Source organism: Salvia hispanica, chromosome 1 (assembly GCF_029641045.1).
Source record: "Salvia hispanica isolate PSC_SH4W2 chromosome 1, Shi_PSC_v1, whole genome shotgun sequence".
In the NCBI taxonomy this organism is placed as follows: Eukaryota; Viridiplantae; Streptophyta; class Magnoliopsida; order Lamiales; family Lamiaceae; genus Salvia; species Salvia hispanica.
Window position 1 is genome coordinate 6,056,498 of NC_142692.1, and position 21,458 is coordinate 6,077,955.

Here is a 21,458-nt window from a genome sequence, read left to right on the forward strand (position 1 = left end):
TCCGTTTGCAATGTTTTTCTCGTGTTCGTCCACTACACTTTTGATATCGTTGTTTTTATGTTATTATTTCTTTTTCTATTTTTAGTATGCAAAACAATGGAGTACTATTTTGTTGCTTACCTATTAAGTTCAAATTTATTTTTTATTTTACTTGACAGTCTATTTGTTGTATTTTTTGTGGTTTATATCGTTTAAGACGATTCTTTTATGATGGATGAGATTGACAGATAATATTAAGATGTGTGTTGTCCATTTGCAATATTTTTCTCATGTTCACCCACTATGCCTTCGATTTCGTTGTTTTTGTTTTATCATTTCTATTATTTATGTTATACTATCATTTAGTTGCTTACCAATTTTGACTTCGAGGAATTATTATATAAAAACATAATTTCATATTGAATAGAATAAATGGCTACTAAAAATGAAAAAAAAAATTGTACCTCCAATAAAAAAAATAGAAAAAGTTATAAATGAATGAGTTTTGATGCATAATTGGTACTCCCTCCATCCCAGAGAAGATGTCACACTTGGAAAATGGCACAGGATTTTAGGAGATGTTATTTTGTATTTTAAGTGGTGAGAGAAAATATAATTTTATAATTAATGTGAGAAGGAACTTTTTCCAAAAGAGGAAATGTGACATTTGACAAACTAAAAAGGAAAGTGTGACATCTTTTGTGGGACGGAGGAGTAACATAAAATAAAGGAAGGGAAAAAGTGGTGACAGTATTATCAGTTGATTATGGGGTCACATTTAGAATAATGTATATAGTTTATAGTATTTGTTTAAAAAAAATTTATATAGAATTAGTCTAATTTTAGTGAAGACTTCAAAATAATAATACTAAAATTAGTTTTTTTTTTTTTTTTACTGTTATAATAGTAGTACTACTCCTACAGTCCTACTACTTTATTTATGAGAGTTGATGCCAGTTTCACGAGTTATGAAAATACTTTTATAATTTAGTGGAATTAAAAGTTTTAAACTGTACCTTTCTTTATCAAGGTGAGCTTTTCTGACAAGTTACAAGATTGTTTAATCCTTGTTGAAAGTTTAATTTATTGTAAAATTGAATGAAAAACTTACAACAGATATTTTAATTCTATTAAAAAATAGACATGGTCGAAGAATCAATTGCAACCCTAGAAGAAAAAGTCAACACCTTTGTTCAGATGAATTATCTTTTCTATTGCCCTTTTGTCACCAATTTTTCAAAATTTTATCTTCTTTCATAAAGTTACCTAATTTTATTTTTTATGCCAATAGTCAATTGTGTCCTTTTCATTTGCAACATCGTCTGTTCCTATTTGTGTTTTTAAGCAATATTAACACAGAAATATTAGCAAGTAGCAACACATTAAGGAGCGTGAGAAACGTCACGCTAAAACTATTATTTTCATTTTATCCATTTAATTTAATTTCAGTACCTTAAAATTTATAATTGATGCTTTTTAACTTTATAAGTCACTCAAAAATTTTAATGATCAATCCATTTTTTCGAGTATAATTTTGAATAAAAAATAAAATAATAAATTGAACTTGAATTTTGTATAATTTGTCAAATTAATAACAGTAATAATAAACTTTTCAAGTACTATTAGAATCAAATCAGATTTATTATCTCCAAACTTTAGTGCTAATAAACTATATTCTCTCTGTTCCACTTAAGATTAACACACTTTTCTTTTTAGTTTGTCTCAACCAAAATGACACATATCTATTTTTGGTAATTTTCTCTTTCCAATTAATACACCCAACCATTTTTTTCTCTCTTCAATTAAATACTCTCTCTATTTAATATTTACACTCACATTTTCTCTCTTCAATTAAACGCATTAACCAACAACTTCTAAAATTCCGTGCCGACTAAAAAATGTGTATCTTAGCCAGGACGGAGAAAGTAGGAGTAGCATTCTAGCCTGATCGACCATCAGATTAGCAGAAAATCCGAAATCTTTATGATTAAAATTTTGAATTATTAGTAACTCAATGGTGTCATCCTACTATTGCAGTAAACAGTATAAACTGAATGCCCACATTGATTTGATAAGGATTCTAGAGTCTTATACTCCCTCCGTCCCGCTTAAAATGACACATTGCTTAGCCGGCACGAGATTTTAGGAGTTATTGGTTAAAGTGTTTAATTTGAGAGAGAAAAGGTGGTGTAAGTATTCAAGTAGAGAGATAAAGAAAAATGAATATTTTAATATGAATGAGAAAAAGTAGTTGAGTGTATTAATTGGAGAGAGAAAGTTTCCAAAAAAAAAATGTGTCATCTTAGTTGGGACAAACTAAAAAGGAAAATGTGTCATCTTAAGCAGGACGGGGAGTAGTTACTAGTACTACTTAGTTACAAGAGTAAAATACTTGAATGAGAGGACGGAGGGAGTAGTTACTAGTACTACTTAGTTACAAGAGTAAAATACTTGAATGAGGGGACGGAGGGAGTAGTTACTGGTACTACTTAGTTACAAGAGTAAAATACTTGAATGAGACAGGCAACAATTTCAAGAATCGTTAAATTATTTGTTACTCCCTCCGTCCTGATTAAGAGTCACACTTTTTTATTTCAGTCCGTCCCCAATTAAAAGTCACACTTCATTTTTACTATATAATAAATGTTAAGTAGGTCCTACATTCCACTAACTCTCTTCACTCATATTTTATTATAAAACCAATACAAAAAAATGGGTCTCACCTTTCACTAACTTTTTCAATTAACTTTTCTTTATATTTCTTAAAACTTGTGTCTAGTCAAAATGTGATTCTTAATCAGGAACGAGAAATATTAAATTGTAAATGCAAACTGTATGAGAATAAGAATTGATTGATGTTTACAGTTTAGGGATAGTCAATGTGACATAGACCTATCTTGCAGTTTACATATTCATCTACAAAAACCATAGACCCCACACAACTCCTCTACAACTTATACAATAATTTCGATTCCACCTATTTAATGTTTCTTGTTCTTATTTTCTTCGATATTTTGCAATCAAGAATAATAATTGCCTCATTTATTCTTTTCACACACTACATATGCATAAATCAAAATGCCAGAATATTTCAATAGCTAGCTTGGCTTTAAAATATGTGCATTATCCATGATGACTTATTATCTCAAACAATATAAATTAAAGAATGAGTTGTATTAGTTGATTCTATGTATATTTCTAAAATCATAAATTTTAGTTAATTTTCTACAAATTTTAAACTTGGTTGCTAGTACTATATGTTACCAGAATTTTAAATCGTAATAAATGCTATGTACGTAAATTCATGATTTTATTAAATTTAAATTCATAGAAATATTACTAGTACTATCAAACTAACTTCAATGATAAATAGCCAATTTACGTACTTATAATAATACTAATAAAAATATGAAATAAACGAATATGAGATGCTATGTAAAGTGGGGCATAAGTTGACCTTGATATGGCATATATGCGATTACTTTAGTGGGTTGATTAGTAAATTTGTGCAGATAATGAAAATGTATAATTGTAAAATATTTCACAATTTGTGAGCATCTAAGTTGAATTAGTAGTTAAATATTGGAATAAATAAAAACTCAGATTTGTGACAGTTGTTCCGTCACAACACTGTAGCGTTAGCAGTGTGACAAAACACAGCTGAGAAAGAAACGAAGAAGAAGAAGAAGACGACGACCAAGCTCCATAACGATCGTCACCTTCTCTCTCTGCCATCTTCCTTCTCTCACTAGTCTCTGTCTACAACCTCTATATACTCTTTTGCTTCTATCCGATTGTATCCAGATTCACGACAATGCCGCCGCCGCCGCACCACCGCCTCCTCACGCCGCTGCTCGCCGCCGCCTCCGCGCTGGCGCTTATCTTCGCATCCGTCGTTCTCTACCGGAAGATCACCCGCAAGAGGACCGTTCCGGCAGATCTGATGAAGCCTCCGTTTCCGCCGCAGCGCTTCTCCTACTCGCTCCTCCGCGCCTCCACCGACTCGTTCGCCGCTGCCAACCGCCTCGGCCAGGGCGGCTTCGGCTCCGTCTTCAAAGGCATCCTCCCCTCCGGCCAGGAAATCGCGGTCAAGCTCATGAGCGAGGCCTCCATCCAGGGCGACCGCGAGTTCCAGAACGAGCTCTCCCTCGCCTCGCGCATCGACGCCGCCTGCTGCCCTAACGTCGTCTGCGCGCTCGGATTCTCCACCTCCGACGCCGCCGCATCCTGCGGTTTTCTTCAATTCGTCCGCCGGAAAAAGAGGAGAGAGAAGAAGCTAGTCCTCGTGTACGAGTACATGCAGAACGGAAGCTTGCAGGATGCGCTGCTGGATCGGAAATGCGCGGAGCTCATGAATTGGGGGAAACGGTTTTCGATTATACTTTCAATCGCAAAAGGCCTCGATTATCTGCATTTCTCCTGCGATCCGCCTATCATTCACGGCGATATCAAGCCTTCCAACATACTGCTCGACTCCAATTTCGACGCGAAGATCGCCGATTTCGGATTGGCGCAGGTGCTGAGCAAATCGGAGGAGATGTTCGTCGAGGAGGATGAGGACGAGGAGAAGAAGATTCATAAGAAAGGCGATGATTACTGCTCGATAATCGAGGAAAACGAGAGTTTCGTGACGGAGGATGCCGTGGTTGTGAATGTGGAGCAATCGCCGGATTCCTATTGTGTGAGGATAATTGATGCTGCGGCGTCCCCATCTGAGCTTGTGGAGAAGGAGGGCAGTGTTTCGGAAGGGATTTTAGATCGGATTAGTGTTGAGAGTGGAAACAGAAAAGGAGCAATTGGAGCAGGCAAGAGTGACGCCGCCGGAGATTGGTGGTGGAAGCAGGAAAATGTGGGCGGTTTATCGGATTCCGGCAGGGTAAAGGACTACGTAATGGAGTGGATTGGGAGCGAGATCAGTAAGGAGAGGCCAAAGAAGGAGTGGATCAGGTCGAAAAGCTCGATAAACGAAGAATCGAAAGCAGAGACAAAGAAGCCGGGGAAGAAGCTCGAATGGTGGGCTTCATTAGATAGGGATGCAATGAGGAAGGAGAGAAAGAATAGGAAGCCACGGGAATGGTGGAAGGAGGAGTTTTGCGACGAGCTATCCAAGAAGAAAAAGAAGAAGAAAAGGGGGCTAAAATCGGATAACAATGAGGGCGAAATGTGGTGGCAGAGGGATGATGATGGAGTGCCGGAGAAGAAGAGGCGGCGGAGTCGTGGCAGCCGTACCAGCATTGACCGGTGGCTCGACGGTTTCAGCGGAGAGTTTCGTGCAGGGAGGAGGAACAGTCAAGATTGGACTAATGGTGACATCCCAAAGAGTGGTGGGATTAGTAGCACACCTAGTATGAGGGGTACTGTGTGCTACATTGCTCCCGAGTATGGGGGCGGAGCGCAGGTCTCGGATAAGTGCGACGTCTATAGCTTCGGGGTGCTGGTGTTGGTGGTGGTGTCGGGGAGGAGGCCCTTGCAGGTCACGGCCTCGCCCATGTCGGAGTTTGAGAGGGCTAATCTGATATCATGGGCGAGGCAGTTAGCCTTGAACGGGAAGCTCTTGGATCTCGTGGATTCGAGTATACAGTCGTTGGACAGAGAAGAGGCGACGTTGTGCATCACCATTGCCCTTCTCTGCTTGCAACGGGCGCCTAATAAGCGTCCGTCTATGAAGGAGATCGTGGAGATGCTCTCTGGCAAGTCGGAGCCACCCCACTTGCCATTCGAGTTCTCTCCATCGCCACCTTCAAGTTTCCCTTTCAGGTCGAGGAAAAAGGGCCGGTGAAATTGAGGTCGTTTAAGGCTAATTAATGCATTAGATCTCATTTCTCAGCAGAGAAATGTTTCAAGCTTTTTGATATTTACACTTTTACTTGTTCCTGTGCAGTTTCTTCTTACTTGATTAATAGGAAAATGGGTTAAGACTTTTCATTTCCCTTTGGTCTTACTACATGAGCTTGGCTTTGGTCTGAAAATTGAACTATCTTTTGACCACTTTAGCTGACTTATTTCATTGATAAAAGATGGGATATTTGCACCAAGAATTTAGTGCCACTAGCTTGGTTGATCTTTGCTTTTAAAGCTCTTTTAATGGGAATGAAAAGAGGCATTGTTTTCTAGCAAAGAGTCATTGATTTCAGCGTAGAGGGAGAAGCAAAACTAGGTCCCAATGTGCAATATCATCTGAAAAAAGTGATTGGCATTTTTATTCAACTTTCTTTTTGAGTGCTTTTCTTCATGGCCCCTTTGACATATCTCATGTGATGCCACAAAGTAAAGATCCAAATTGATGTCACTCCATAAAGAAAAGAAAGAAAAGTGAAGATATGATTGGTAGCTCACTCACTCACTCACTCACACATGACATGCTTTGCTTTTGAGATTGATTGTCATTTTGACCTTCCATGATCTAGCATTATGTTTTTCCTGCTCATTGATTGATATTAGATCATCTACTAACTAACTGCATGGGACCTCTAATTTGTATGTCTTGTGTTGGTTAAACAATATCATGTAGGGATTATGTTTACTTTTTGTGGAATGAGGGTGATGTTTATTCCATCAACGATCATTTTCTCAATTTATGTGTGACATCCTTGTAGTAGGCTAATCTTCTATATATCGTTTCAATTTTATCCGGTGTTATCGGATGTCTGGAACTATTTTTGACTGCGTCCAGTGGTGTGACCTTTAAAAATGGCAATTTCAGACTTATAATACCCATATCGACTTCATGTCGTTACCTTCCTTTTGAAAATGGCATTTTCAAACACAGAGCCACATTGACTTAATGTCGTTCAACATTTTAACCCAAAATAAATATTTGTATTTTCAATTAGTTACTATCATAATATTCCTATGGGCTATGGCATTTCACTAACCTATATTATAATTTATAAAGGTGGGCTTAGCCTTGGATAAACTATGGAAAATTATTTTTGGCCCAAAAACTACGATTAGGCCCAATTGTGCCTAAATGTATTTTTGTAACGAAGCCCTTAAACGCTACCAACAACATAAAACAGTAATTACTGTTGGAAATATTGAGTTTTGGTATAAATTGGAAGCATTTCTTTTAAATTTTGTGTCCGCTTTTTTTTCTTGAATTTTAAAGGAAAAGTCTACACCTTGTAGTGAGTCTAGTGACCTCAAGAAACAAAAATCTCCTTCTATCAATGGAGAATGGGATCTTTTTATTAATGTGTTCAATCCCACAAATTTTATTTTTTGAACCGACATTGCTACCTATTACCCTTGGTTTGTGTTAAAATGACAACACTTCTTAAAATTATACTGTGACACCACGTATCCAGCAATATTATAAACGCTACACAGCAATAGTATAAACGTTAGATTGCTAGATTGCTATCTAGCGTATTGGATATTGCTGACCGAGAAAAATTGTTGTACAGTGTATTGGATATTGTTGGCCGAGAAAATTTACCCTTGAGCATTTTTTATGATTGCCACATGGCAATTGATTATTCGTCCACATGTACAAATGATTGACTAGGAATGAGTGTGATAGTGTTACTTTAAGGTGTTGTCATTTTAACGCACCCTTATTACCCTTTTTAACATTCATATTAGCGTTTCTACAGAGAATTAAATAAAATGTTATACTGTGACTTCTTATCGTCCAATTATTTTTCAAACTATTTCCTAGAAATAGACTAACCACCCATATTATTACACACCCAATAAATATAGTTGTTGGATATTTATATGATTGTACGAAATCATAAAAAAATAAGATGAGAAATGAACCAATGATCGGTACACTACATTCAATGCCCCCTTTCATTTCACATGAAAACTCTATAAACTTATGTCACGCATTGCATAATTTCATCAACAAAACCAAAAATGACAAATACACAAAACACCCCACAAATTCCACCCGCTGAAGATGCTTACAAATTCTTCAACATCGAGCTCAACCCGGACGGCTCCCTCACACGGCGCAACGAACTCCCGACCCTACCTGCATCGCCCGAACCCGACCCGAACAACCCGAACTCCCCCCTCTCCAAAGACATTCCCCTCAACGCCGCCGCCAAATCCTTCATCCGCCTCTTCCGCCCGCAATTAAACCCCCCTCCCAGCGCCAAGCTCCCGCTCCTCATCTACTTCCACGGCGGCGGCTTCGTCTTCGGCAGCGCCGCCAGCGCGCCGTTCCACGCCTCCTGCGGCCGCATGTCGGCTCACCTCCCCGCGCTGATCGCCTCCGTCGAGTACCGCCTCGCGCCGGAGCACCGCCTCCCCGCCGCCTACCGAGACGCCATGGACGCGGTCGCGTGGGCCAGGGATCAAGCTGCTGCCGATTCCGCCGCCGATCCATGGCTGGAAGAGCTGGCCGATTTCTCTAGGGTTTTTCTGATGGGGAGCAGCGCGGGCGGGAACATAGCGTACCGCACCGGATTGCGCCTCCTCGATGAGGACGTCCGTCCGATGAAGATCGTGGGGCTGATAATGAACCAGCCGTTTTTCGGTGGGGTGCGAAGGACGGGATCGGAGATCAAGTACTACAACGACCGCATCATACCGCTGCACGGTGCGGACCTGCTTTGGTCGCTGGCGCTGCCGCACGGTGCGGACCGGGCGCACGAGTACTGCGACCCGATGGCCGGCGGCGGGCCCGGGGAGGAGAGGATCCGGCGGCTGCCGGTGAGCATGGTGCGGGGCTACTCGGGGGATCCCCTGGTGGACAAGCAGAAGGAGTTCGGCGAGATGCTGGAGGCGCGTGGGGGGCGCGTGGTGGCGCAGTTCGTCGATGGAGGACACCATGGCGTCGAGCTTTTCGATTCCAGGTTCGCCGATGCTTTGTATGATGCCATCAGAGACTTTGTCGGCGCATGCATATGATTTATCGTTTTGTTAAAATTTAAATAATGTGGTGGTGGATTATCTATTGCAATTTCTTCTGCTTTTGTGTTGTACTAAACCGCCAATAAAATGCTCAATAAGTCTTAAGGGTCAAACCTGGATCTCAACACGTAATTTAGCATGTACATTGTACACAGCCGCTGCGCCACTAACAATTCAATGATAAGTTTGTCTCAATATAAGATTAAGGAGTCAAGCTTGGGGTACAGCCGTAGCCCTTTATTCTACATTGGCTCCGCCCGCACGAATTTTAAAAAAATGTACTCCATATAGGAGAAAGTTGGTTGAAAATGTTATAAAATGTGAGTCATGCTTTTAATTTTTAAATACTTCTATAAAAATAGTTTTCTTTTTACATTTTTGTATGTCTCACAAAAATAGTCTCTTTCTATTTTTGGCAAATCTTTTATACACTAAAAGTACTTCAATCACTTTATTCTTTCTACATTTCTCATACTTCACCAATTTCATATTGAAACTCGTGTCGCCCCAAAAGTCTCAATTTTGTTGGGACGAAATGAGCTTTAGTTTTAAAATAATACGTGAGTGAGATAAAATTAGTGGAACTTTGGGTCCATTAACAAAAGTAGTAAAAGACAAATGAGAAGTTTATTTGTGGACGGATGAAAATGGCAAAATGAGAAGTTTATTTCGGGATGGTGCGAGTAATAATATTTTGTTCTCCCCTCTGTTCACTATTAGGTTATATACTAGTAGTAGTAAAATTTGGGCTAAATCTACTCCGTATGTAATTATGGGTGTTCAATGTATAAGTTATAATTCTTGGTGGCCCTAGAATTACGGTAGGTCCTCACTATTTGCGTAAATGAATTCTTCCCAATGAGCTGATATCTGTAAGTGCACCAATTTTTGGACCCATAATTGAAGGCACTTAAATTCGTTACCTCTCGGACTCTGCGTGTTGTGTTAAATTCTTGCTGAGAGCTTCTCGTGATTATGTAGGGAGATTGATTTAGCCATGAGGGAATGGCCCCAGGTAATTAGATGTCAATTATTGCGTAAACTCGATTAGTCGTTGTTTAATTAATAGATGGAGCATCAATAATTGAAAATAACGCAGAAAAAGCTACTAGTGCTTAAAAGTAAATGAATGGTTAATTAATCGTCCATATTGACACAATCCTTTTTACAAATTTTTAAATTACAGTAAGTTCTTAAGAGTAGTAATTCAGTAATAATTAACATTACAAATTACAATAATTGTGTTACTAGTATAAACATTGTAAATTTACGTCCAACAATATAATATTGGGCCGTAATACCGGCCCAAATTATGTCTCGTTCATAGTCCTCCATATTTGGGCTGCATATAAGAGTCCCTAAACAGAGAGGCCCAAATTATGTCATGTTTATTATAGTTTCATACAAAATACAAAATTCAATAAAATAAAAAATTCGGATACAAATGGGGGCAATACCAAGTACTCCATTCAATATTTATCGGAAAATGGAGTACTATGTTTAATGAGTTCCAAGATGCTGAGTGCCATGTGGCGTATGCCATGCCTCTCAATATTAAAATTTATTTTTATAATAAAGCAATAAAATGTCGTTTTAAATTATTTAATCCCTATATTACTCTCCGAGTATAATAATGGTAGGTCAAATAGGATAAATTAAAGTTGTAAATAGGTTGGGAAAATGAAGATATATCTAAGAAAATTGTTTTTTAAAATGAGAATACAATAAATACTAACACTAATTTGAGAGATATTTTTAAATGTCAAATCATAGAAATTTGGCAAAAAATTATGCGTAGTAATTGTATGTGGTGATGTCTACTGAGTTTATATAGAAATTTGTATGATATGCTAATATTAAGAAATTTGAATCAAAATATTCCATATACTTACATTTAAATCCAAATCATTGTTTTTTAGTATTTATTAGACTACTAACATTTGAATTTAATTCATAACTTATACATAGCCACACTCGTAAATAGTGGAGTAATTAATTAATTAATTAGGCATACTAAATTATTCGATTGAAACAACATAGGAGTATATAGTACTAGTAGCTTATATGATTATATATATCTTCCGTTTGTTAATAAAATTTATATGAGCCAAATTTGATTTTTAAAAAATCCCAAAACGAATCATACAACTCAACTTTGTTATTAAGTGCGAAATTTAAGGCTAGCCATTTATAACCCAATAAAAAATAAAAACCACAAAAGTTAACTCTCTAATATCCTCTACACATCCAAAATAAAAAAATAAAGAGCAAAACCATGTCCAAAGTGGATCCCTACACACACCTCAAAATCTCCCTCAACCCCGACGGCTCACTGACCCGCCACCACCTCAGCCTCCCCACCTCCGCCGCAACCGGCGAAACCTCCGGCCACGCCGTCCTCAGCAAAGACATAACCCTCGACGCCGCCAAGAACACGTGGCTGCGGATCTACCTCCCCGCCCGCCTCCCTTCCAACGACAACACCGTCGCCCGCCTCCCCCTCATCTTCTTCTTCCACGCCGCCGGATGGATCCGCGCCGCCGTCGCCGACGCCGCCACCCACGACTGCTGCAACCGCATCTCCGCCGAGGTCCCCGCCGTCCTCGTCGCCGCCGAGCTCCGCCTCGCCCCTGAGAACCGCCTCCCCGCGCAGTACGAGGACGCGGCCCACGCTGTTGCCTGGGTCCGGGACCAGGCCGCGGATGGCGGTGGCGATCAGTGGATCAGAGACTACGCCGATTTATCGCGGTGCTACCTCTACGGCGCCGGCTGTGGCGCTAACGTAGCGTACCACACCGCCCTGCGGCTGCAGGTTGGTAGTTTTTTAAGAGGATCAATAATAGTTTTTCATTCTCGACTACTTGACCAACATAGTAGTATTTTGCATTGCATATAGTTTTTATATTTTATAGACCAAATAAAATAACTCATAAATCATAATACTAAGCTTATTAAGAGAACGTGCTCATTTAGTCATAGACCACATATCGATTGTGAATTATTCTTCACAATCGAAGTGGGACATTATATTTCGTAACAAATACTAATGTTAAAATTATGGAGTCAAGTGTCAAATAATTTGGATAGGCACACAACTTTGTTTAGTATCAATAAAATTTGGGGTACATACACAACTTGATGCAATGTTATGTTCAAATTTATTATTTATTATGTTATCGAGTCGAGTATCAAATAACTTGCGGATGCAGGACGCGAAGCTGCATCCGCTGAAAATGGCGGGAACCATTTTGAACCAGCCGTTTTTCGGGGGGAAGCAGCGGACAAAGAGTGAGCTAGAGCGGGCCGCGGATGATAATTTGCCGCTGCCCGTGCAAGACTTACTGTGGGAGCTGGCGCTGCCAGTTGGGACGGATAGGGATCACCGGTTCAGTAATCCGTTCGTGGCAAAGGAGGAGGTGAAGAATTTAGGGAGGTGTTTGGTTATAGGGTTTGGCGGGGACCCGTTGATTGACCGGCAGCAAGATTTGGTTAAAATGCTGGCGGAGGAGGGGGTGGCGGTGGAGGCGCATTTCGAAGACGGCGGGTTCCACGGCGTCGATATGGTGGACTCCAAGAGGGCGACGACGGTTCTCAATTACATCAAAACTTTTGTTTGATATATTAAGTTATTCATGAGATAATTTGTAGATGTGACTCTATAATCTACTATACAGATTTTTATTGATTGGTCTTTGCAGGATACATTAAATAAACTCTTACTTTCCAATTACCGAATATTTGTTGGATGATTGATAGTATGTAGTTTGTGCAGTGTATGGTCAAACTTGATAGTTATGCCACAATTAAACATAGGATTAACGATCGAGTATATAAATTTTAATACTCCCTCCGTCCTAGATTAAGAGTCACTTTTTGCCATAAAAGTTCGTCCCAGTTTAAGAGTCACTATTAGAATTTTTCATATTTGGTCATACAATTTTACTCCATTCTTCATCAAAATTATATAAAAATGTCATAATCTACATTTAAATAAATCAAAACAAAAATCAAAAGTCAAAAGTCAAAAGAGACCCACCTTCAACCAACTCCATCATCTCACTTCATTTATTAGACACTCCACCATCTCACTTCATTTATTACACACTTCTACTCTTTCTTAAAACCCGAGCCATAACAATAAGTGACTTCAAATATGAGACGGAGGGAGTATTAGTCTAAGGGCCTGTTCGATCTTTCATATTTCCACTTGGAAGAAATAAATGTGGTCATATTTAAATGTTGATGACCCCACCACAATGAAAGTCAATTGCATCGATTGGTGAACAGGAAATGAGTGCCAAAATTTGGTGTGATGGGGTTTGATTGACTACTATTGTAAGGCGTGATTGACCAATATTGCTCATGTCATTTCACACAAATTTCACCGACTACCCAATCCTAAAAACCATGCCAACATCAAAATGTCAAATTTCATGGGCCAAATTGATAATCTGACACACAATTATCGATGCACTGTAGCAGAGCAGTCTTCAAATATCAAGTAGGAGGCCATAATTATATACGCCGAAAATCGTGGCCAACAGTGCAGGCCCCTGGTCATATCGAGGGCAATGCATAAAAATATGCGGAACACCAAACCATCATTATTCACCTGTTTTCACACCAATTCTGCCCATTTAGCAAACACCGAAGCCCTAATTATTCCCATAAAATAAAAAGTTAATTGGAATTCAATATTCTCGTATTCAACTTACGTTTAGAGCAAAATACTAGATTTTCTTCCAACTGCATAGTGTCATGATTTAATATTTTTTTAAGTAACGTTTGAATGATAAAAATGACACACGTTCAAAATATTTGGATATAAACGATAAATTGAAAGATTTAGATAATATTGATATATTGACGTGATATAAATATTATCTGAAAATAATAAAGTTGCAATGTGTATAACTAAGAGATTAAGTTTCCAAATTAACATGCATATTACTATAGAGTTTATCACAAGAGTATGTTTTTATTTATGATTGATTATTTCCTTTTAATATAGCTAATCCAAATAAAACGGATTCAAGTAAATTAAAAACAGACATAAACTTTGGATAAAAATATTAGTAGAGTCCAATAGGAGTAATTATTTTTGGTACAATGATACCCAATCGAAGAAAGGAATCAATTAGTACTTGTTTGACGAATAGGATTTAACAATAGATGCGTTTTATAAATAGACGAGAAAAAGATTAAGGTAAAACAAACCCCACTTTGTGTGTGTGTGTGTGTGTGTCGGCGTCCAAAAACTTCCACCATGAGCGGTCGAGGAGGCGACGCGCCGCTGCCGAATGGCGGGGAGTTCCTCCTCCAACTACTGCGTAATAACCAATCCGATTCCGCACATCCTATTTTCCCGCCACCGCCTCACCACCACCAGACTTTCTCGCAGGACCCTGCCGTCGCCGCGGTCGGCCCCACAATCCCCACCTTTCCTCCGCCGCCGCACGCCGCCTTCCCTCCCTCGAACGGCGCCGATTTCGCCTTCCCTCCGTGGAGCCACCTCCCGCCCCTGCCTTTCGCTCAGCACAATTACTTCCAGCAAAACCCTAATCCGAACCCTAATTTCTCCGCGCCGTCTCGCCCATCTCAATTCGATCTTCAGCTGAGGCGCGTCTCGCCGGGCGATGGAGCGAGGAATCTAGGGCTCTACGGGGATAATTCGAAGCCAAGCGCGCCGAATCTGATATTTGGGTCTCTGAATGAGGACGTTCTGAAAAATGGTGCCGTCAATGATTTAGAGCCGTCCTTTTATAGAGCGGCTGAGAATAGGTTTCCGCAGAGTTCAATTGAGGCGAATAGTAATGTATTGAGAGCTCAGGCGCTAGAAAGGAGCAGGAATAGTAATGACAGGCTGCAGCAGGGAGATTCTGGAAGGGTGGCGGCTCCTCCTCCCGGTTTTTCGAGTAATTTCAAAAATGTGAGGCCGATGGAGCATGGTTATGGGAGGAGGGCTCTTGATCTGAATGGGGATAAGGGTAAGGGTAATGCTGCTCATTCCTATAAGACTGATAGGTTAATCAATCAGCTCGATTCGCCTGGTTTGCCAGCGGGCAGCAGCCTCCACTCTGCCTCGAATTTCGATATCGAGGAGTCTATGAAGCAACGCAGTGCTGGGGATGGTGAAGAATCTAGACACAGTGGGGAGGATAAGGCTAACAACGATGGTTCTGAGATAGAGGTTTTGGAGGATCTAGTGGATTCTTTAGGAATTGAAGATCAATCCAGTGAGAAGAATGGTAAAAAGAAGCATATCCGTGACAAGGTAACATCTTTTTTCTGCGCATTTGTGTCGTTTGATATTGGCTATTGAATGTAAAAGTAGTTTCATATGCTTTGCACTTTTCTAAATCTCGTTATATCTGTTTTTGATTTAAACAGAACAAATCACCACCAATGGCATCTTATATGCAACCTATTAGTTTTGTTGGAGAAATTTAACTCTCTTCCTGGTATCTATTCTTTATGCCCGCCCGTCTGGAATAAGTAATCCACTTCCCACTTTACAACGTTCTGCTCCTAAAACTCTGATAGAGATGGTTTATGTGTAAACATCATATCCCAAATTCTTCAGAGGATTCGTGTAGCATTTGAGAACTGATAAAACTTGTTGTTTTGGGTTTGGGCATGTGGATAAATGACTACAAAGAGTAACATTATGTTGCATAACATATGTGATTACAGAACAATTTCATTATCCTTTTCTGTTGCACTGTACTTTATGCTCTAATATTTGATACAGCATCTATTGGAGTGTTATACTCTTTGCATTTAGGATTGCTATTAGGTGAAATTAGAAATGAGACTGAATCCCCTGTCATCTGAAAATATGTCATCAAACTCATTACGTTTAGGATTACCTAACTTCAACAGTTAGGTGCCTTTGGTTGTATATCTACCTTTTGCTGGCTGTGTGTGGCTGCTTAGTCTCTTTATTAATCCTTGATGGCATTCTAGTACTCATTCATGTGAACGTTGGTTAATACTCTTATTTATTTGATATCAGAAGTCGTATTGCTTCCTTTCTATGAATTAGTATTTTTGCATAAGTTAAATATCAATTGACATCCAATCAAGTAAGTATTGGATTCTGAGTATTTGATATCAAAAGTTGTATTGCTTCCTTCCTAAGAATTAGTAGTATTTTTTCGTAATATTAGTATAGAAAAATATCATTTGATTCAATCTAGTAAGTATTGGATTCTGATTCTTGTTTGAGTATTTTAAGATTCATATTATGTTGAAAATGTTTCTACAAATACTTGGATTTTGAGACTCACAATTTTCTCATATGATCAGGATTATCGATCTGATGACAGAGGAAAGTGGATAATGCCACAGAGAGTGAGGATTCAGAAAAGGCATACAACCTGTCGAAATGACATAAACATGCTTAATGCTCCACTTTTGGCATTGTTTGAATCTTTGATCCCATCTGATGAAGAAAAGCTGAAGCAAAATCAATTGATAGCTCTATTGGAGAGCCTTGTTTGCAAAGAGTGGCCTAATGCCCGCTTGTTCCTTTATGGATCATGTGCCAACTCATTTGGTTTTCCAAAAAGTGATGTTGATGTTTGCCTTCAAATGGATCTTGGGGATTTTGAAAAGTCTGAGGTCTTGCTAAAGCTGGCAAAAATATTCGAGTCAGGCAATCTGCAGAATGTACAGGTTAGTGATGCCTCGGGTTATGCTGTTTATTTTACTGATTTCAGTTTTGTTCAGCTGTTGTAACTTGTAAGTTAAGTATTCATGTTGGCATAAGAATTACATTTGGGAGACTTAATGAATTACTCCAACATAATTTACCTCTTTGTTCTTGCTTTTTGGGTGTCCCTGCTGGAATATAAATTAAGTTCTTTCCATTTTTAATGATTTTTTCAGGCACTTACACGTGCCAGAGTTCCTATAGTGAAGCTCATGGAACCAGTCACGGGTTTATCCTGTGACATTTGTATAAACAACGTGCTGGCTGTTGTAAATACTAAGCTGCTTTATGATTATGCGCGGATAGATATAAGACTTCGTCAGTTGGCATTCATTGTGAAACACTGGGCTAAATCACGAGGAGTCAATGTGACTTACCAAGGAACACTCTCGAGTTATGCGTGAGTCATCTTAAACAACCCTCATATTTCCAGGTTTATATAATTCAGTTTTACTTGTTAAATATACGAACTTTGTTTTACAGGTATGTGTTGATGTGCATTCATTTCTTACAACAGCGCAGACCTTCCATTCTTCCATGCTTGCAGGTAACTTAGTAATAAGCTTCTATTACTATCACTTGTGCTCCCTGCATCTTTTGAATTATTATGTTACATATATTTAGGAAATAAAAACCTTTGTCCCATGCATGTGACAGTGTCAGACATTAGCATGTTGTGTAGTCTGTAGATAGTTATTTTGAGACTATAAGCCCACTAAACACTAACACGGTCCACATCAATTTTTTCTTAATCTCAATGCAACTGTGGATGGGATGTGTATTGTTTTGTTGAATGGCCCCCTCTTTGATAACATGCCTCAGCTTACACCTATGACTTGTCTATTCTGGATATTGCATTCGCTCTTAATTTTCTTTTGCGTTTGAGGATAAATAAATTTGAAAATTCATTTTCTTCTGCTTTTTCATCTTATACAGAGAATGCAGGTTACACATTCTGTAAAAGTGGAGGACGTGGAATGTGCATATTTTGACAAAGTGGAGAAGCTTCAAAATTTCGGGGCACAGAATCGGGAAAGTGTTGCTCAGCTAGTATGGGGCTTTTTCCATTACTGGGCTTATTGTCATGATTATGCAAATGATGTTATATCAGTTCGCACAGGAAGCATGATCAGGTGAGAAACATTCACTCTCGACATATCTCACATGATGGCTGCATCATTTATTCTTCTTGTCACGTTCGAGTAAAGTAATCTTTTACATCCATTGATCACTAGATTTATACTAGAGCTGTATTACTTTCTTATGCTTTTTAGAAGGGAAACAGTTTGAGGGGTTGGGCTGGGCTGGGCAACGTAAGCGACTTTCGTTAGTTAAATAACTAAGAAAATAACTTTGTGCATTACTACAGCAAGAGAGACAAGGACTGGACTAGGAGGGTTGGGAACGACCGTCACTTGATATGCATTGAGGATCCATTTGAGGTGTCTCATGATCTCGGCAGGGTGGTGGACAAACACAGTATTAGGGTCCTGCGCGAGGAGTTCGAACGTGCTGCAGAAATCATGCAATACAATCCTAATCCTTGTGTAACTTTGTTTGAGCCTTATAATCCTAACTAGTGTGCTATTGTTTTGTAGAATTTGCTTTAGTTTATGGTTCAGTTAAGTTGTAAATTCCTTATCTTCAGATATCCTCATATTTATGAGGTGCAGTATCTAAGCTTATTTATTCCTTTTGTCAGTGGACCTTAGAAATGTATGCTTTCCTCCTGTATGTATATCATGCATTTTTTGTCAGCCCTTTGTATTTTTTTTTTGTCCAAGGATTTTAATTTATATGATTATTTTGTTTCAATTGGCATTATTTGTTGAATATATAATGTGTAGTTTATCACTCCCACCATATTATTTACTTTTTCCCCCTCGCAGCATTTAATATTTGGTTATTGAATGCAGTGTGCTACCATGTTCACTTGCTTGTAAATTTCATTCCTTTCTGAAAATCTTTTAAAAGCTGTACAATATTCCTATTTATGCAATAGACCAAAATCTCCATGTCTGTCAAAGCATGTGTCTTCAATATTACATGTGCCCTTGCCTGCTTTAGGCTACTCGACCTATTATTACAACATATTAAATCTGTCTTCTGATTTCAATTCATACGAGTTATTCTTACAACAACATTCTCAAACAATATGCTTATTTCCTTGGTATACTAACAGCTAATGAAACTTTAAATTTATTGACTATTGTATAACTGTATATATACTTTTTGAACTTATTATACATCTAATTATATATCCTTAAACTAATAGTAAAAAATAAATTAATTTTGGTATAGTCAGTCTATTTATAGTAAAGTTCTATCATGCCATTTAAGCTTTTGCCATATTAAGTTAAGCCAAAAATCTATTATCAATAGAAAAACTTGAAAATAAATAAGGATATGCTAATTGAGAGTAAAATAAAGAGAAGAAAGAAAGTTAAAAAACATTAGCTGTTGACTCCTTTTTTCCAGCGACTTCGAATTTTGAAATTTCAAGTCGCTAAAATCATGTATCACATCTCCAAATTGAAAGTTTTGAATCAATTACAACTGAATAGGAGTACCATGTACCTTGATTTTTGAACTAGTTAATTGGTTCAAAATCAGAATTCTTAAACGTGATTATATATATAAAAATATGTGGATCCGAGTGGAATTCATCATATCATAAGTTCCTGGAAACTTCTGTCGATGCATGTCTCTGACTTCCGAAGTAAGTGAAGATTTATTCTTGTGTCCGAACCAACCAATTTTGTTTCATGGCAAATAAAATGATAGTGTGTGACAGTGGAAAAAGGACGCAGTGTTTTTTTTTCAATCCAACTCAATGATGATGATGATTTTGGTCCCCTACCCTAATTGTAATAGGGCAGTACAAAATATTTAGGGCATCTTGTTTGTTGAAAATGTAAAAGCAATTTAATAAAGAAGGGTTACTTAAAATTGTAAAAAGGCCAATCTAACCTTCAAACTTGGACCACCCCATTATTTTCCATTTATGGTATGCTTTAACCACCACAATTGCCTTTATCTCACTGAATATCTTCCAATCCTATGCTACATATATAATTTTTTTTTTAAATTAATAAATAAAGAGAAGAAAATCACGTATATATGTGGCCTCAAAATTCATAATTAGAGGCTTAAAAGGTGAAACAAATTCAAATTCGGATAGGGCAATTAATGGGACAATTTTTTAGTAAAAACGAGTAGTATGATTTAAATTTCTAAATATGTACCAAAAAATTCCAAAACTTGCAAATTTTTACACGAGAGATAGAGGGCCCAATTGTCGTGCCAACTACCTCACCACACTTAAATTAAATGCCACCACACCAAATATTTTTGTGGGTCAGTTTTTATACTTATTACAGTATTTAAATTGTTGTTTCTTTCCACTTCCAATCTTCCTCTTATGGGCAGGTTTTTATTAATTGCTATTAGGCTATTTATTTTATTGGGGGCTTTTATTAGATCAAAGATAAAGACTTCTTACCAATCTCATTATTTATTCTCCTGAACAGGCACCGCTAGCTGCATTTGATCGTACGGTAGAGTGATGGCGTATACTGAAAACGAAACTCTTAGAGTCAGACACAATAAAGAAATATGTCACCACTGTCAAAAAGCAGAGGCAATGTGCGGAGCCTTTGCCAACAAATGAAAATGGAGTGATCCACAATCCCTGAAGGATTGGCCGGACTTGACACACTGTGAGGTCGACGACAACTCCAAATGCTGAACTTAGTACTCCCTCTGTTCCACAGTAATAGAGACATTTCATTTTGCGCACTCATTTTGAAAAAATAATTATAAATAGTTTAAGTGGAGAAAAAGTAAAGTAAGAGAGAGAATATTGTAGATAAGACTCTTCTCTATATTATTTTCTCTCTTACTTTACTCTCTCTCCACTTTAACTATTTAATATCATTTTTTCAAAAAGATTGCAGAAAATGAAATGTCTCTATTATTGTGGAACGGAGGGAGTAGCATTTTCCAGCCCCTATGGGCCGAAGGTGGAGTCAGTCGAACCATCCGACCTCACCTAGATCCGCGGGCCCGACATAGGAATTATTTGTTGTAATGATTTATTACGATTTTGACATCTTTAACTAGCTAGGTAGTGTGCAATATTTCAAATCCATTAATCTTGTTTATCTAGTTTGAGTATATCCAAGGGAAGAAGTAAATGGTAAAATAAAGATAAATAACATATAGTATATTTTTTTTTATGAAAATTTATTCTGTATTGGAAGAGTATTTGAGAAGGTATTATATCTTCTTCAATTTCGAAAAGGTATCTTTACATTTTATTCCCACAAAAGATAAAAAGTTAGCTATTTCTTTTTTGCATTTTTAAATTTACCGTCTTCTCTTAAAATTTTGTACTTTTTGAGAAGGTACATGAGAAATGTACCTTCATAATTTATCTTTCCTATGGTATTTATGGTAATAACAATGAAGTTGATGTAGGATAAATAGTTGACATAAGTCAAATGATCAGAATGGACTCAATGAGCCAATTCTAGCCCATTTGGTAATATATTAGGGTTTATATTAGACTAAAATTTCCCTTTTATTCTTAGTCTAATGTGCTTATATATAGTCCCAATTTTTATTGTCTATGAAGCATGATTACTAAGTAATTACTCTACATGGAAACCGTGATTTTTAGGTAGTATTTTGATGGGTTTATAAATCCAACTACTTATTAGAAGCCATTGATTTATAAGTGATGTAAATTGCAATATTGATTGCACATGTTCATGTTTGAGCTTGCTAGATTTTATTTATATATGAATTTTGGTCATTCCGACTTAATATGTCGGGAGTAATTAACAAGAAACAATTAGAGGTTGATTGATGTCGATGCCTATCTACAAATGTACATGTTTTT

General features: G+C 38.0%; 4 protein-coding genes across 4 annotated transcripts; all 4 read left to right on the top strand.

Annotated features, from left to right (window-relative positions):
- Positions 1-3,586: 3,586 nt before the first annotated feature.
- On the top strand, positions 3,587-5,904 carry LOC125223787 (Protein kinase superfamily protein). The gene has a single exon (XM_048127081.2). It carries the CDS (start codon positions 3,794-3,796, stop codon positions 5,756-5,758), a length of 1,965 nt encoding a protein of 654 aa, XP_047983038.1. The 5' UTR covers positions 3,587-3,793; the 3' UTR covers positions 5,759-5,904.
- A 1,862-nt stretch (positions 5,905-7,766) lies between these two features.
- LOC125219596 (alpha/beta-Hydrolases superfamily protein) lies at positions 7,767-8,954 on the top strand. Its single transcript, XM_048121612.1, has one exon. It carries the CDS (start codon positions 7,840-7,842, stop codon positions 8,836-8,838), a length of 999 nt encoding a protein of 332 aa, XP_047977569.1. The 5' UTR covers positions 7,767-7,839; the 3' UTR covers positions 8,839-8,954.
- Positions 8,955-10,948: 1,994 nt separating this feature from the next.
- On the top strand, positions 10,949-12,571 carry LOC125185371 (putative carboxylesterase 9). The gene is made up of 2 exons (XM_048081898.2): positions 10,949-11,653; positions 12,051-12,571. The coding sequence occupies exons 1-2, from the start codon at positions 11,117-11,119 to the stop codon at positions 12,456-12,458; spliced, it is 945 nt and encodes a 314-aa protein (XP_047937855.1). The 5' UTR covers positions 10,949-11,116; the 3' UTR covers positions 12,459-12,571.
- Positions 12,572-14,044: 1,473 nt separating this feature from the next.
- On the top strand, positions 14,045-18,312 carry LOC125222403 (Nucleotidyltransferase family protein). Its single transcript, XM_048124983.2, has 6 exons — positions 14,045-15,115; positions 16,150-16,518; positions 16,732-16,955; positions 17,039-17,102; positions 17,492-17,688; positions 17,925-18,312. The coding sequence occupies exons 1-6, from the start codon at positions 14,108-14,110 to the stop codon at positions 18,133-18,135; spliced, it is 2,073 nt and encodes a 690-aa protein (XP_047980940.1). The 5' UTR covers positions 14,045-14,107; the 3' UTR covers positions 18,136-18,312.
- Positions 18,313-21,458: the final 3,146 nt, after the last annotated feature.

Excerpts from the sequence above, each read along its gene's own strand:
- LOC125223787 (XM_048127081.2), top strand. The coding sequence starts at position 3,794 with ATGCCGCCGCCGCCGCACCACCGCCTCCTCACGCCGCTGCTCGCCGCC.
- LOC125219596 (XM_048121612.1), top strand. The coding sequence starts at position 7,840 with ATGACAAATACACAAAACACCCCACAAATTCCACCCGCTGAAGATGCT.
- LOC125185371 (XM_048081898.2), top strand. The coding sequence starts at position 11,117 with ATGTCCAAAGTGGATCCCTACACACACCTCAAAATCTCCCTCAACCCC. Across the intron at positions 11,654-12,050 it reads ACACCGCCCTGCGGCTGCAG|GACGCGAAGCTGCATCCGCT; the intron begins GTTGGTAGTTTT and ends TTGCGGATGCAG.
- LOC125222403 (XM_048124983.2), top strand. The coding sequence starts at position 14,108 with ATGAGCGGTCGAGGAGGCGACGCGCCGCTGCCGAATGGCGGGGAGTTC. Across the intron at positions 15,116-16,149 it reads AGAAGCATATCCGTGACAAG|GATTATCGATCTGATGACAG; the intron begins GTAACATCTTTT and ends TCATATGATCAG. Across the intron at positions 16,519-16,731 it reads GCAATCTGCAGAATGTACAG|GCACTTACACGTGCCAGAGT; the intron begins GTTAGTGATGCC and ends TGATTTTTTCAG.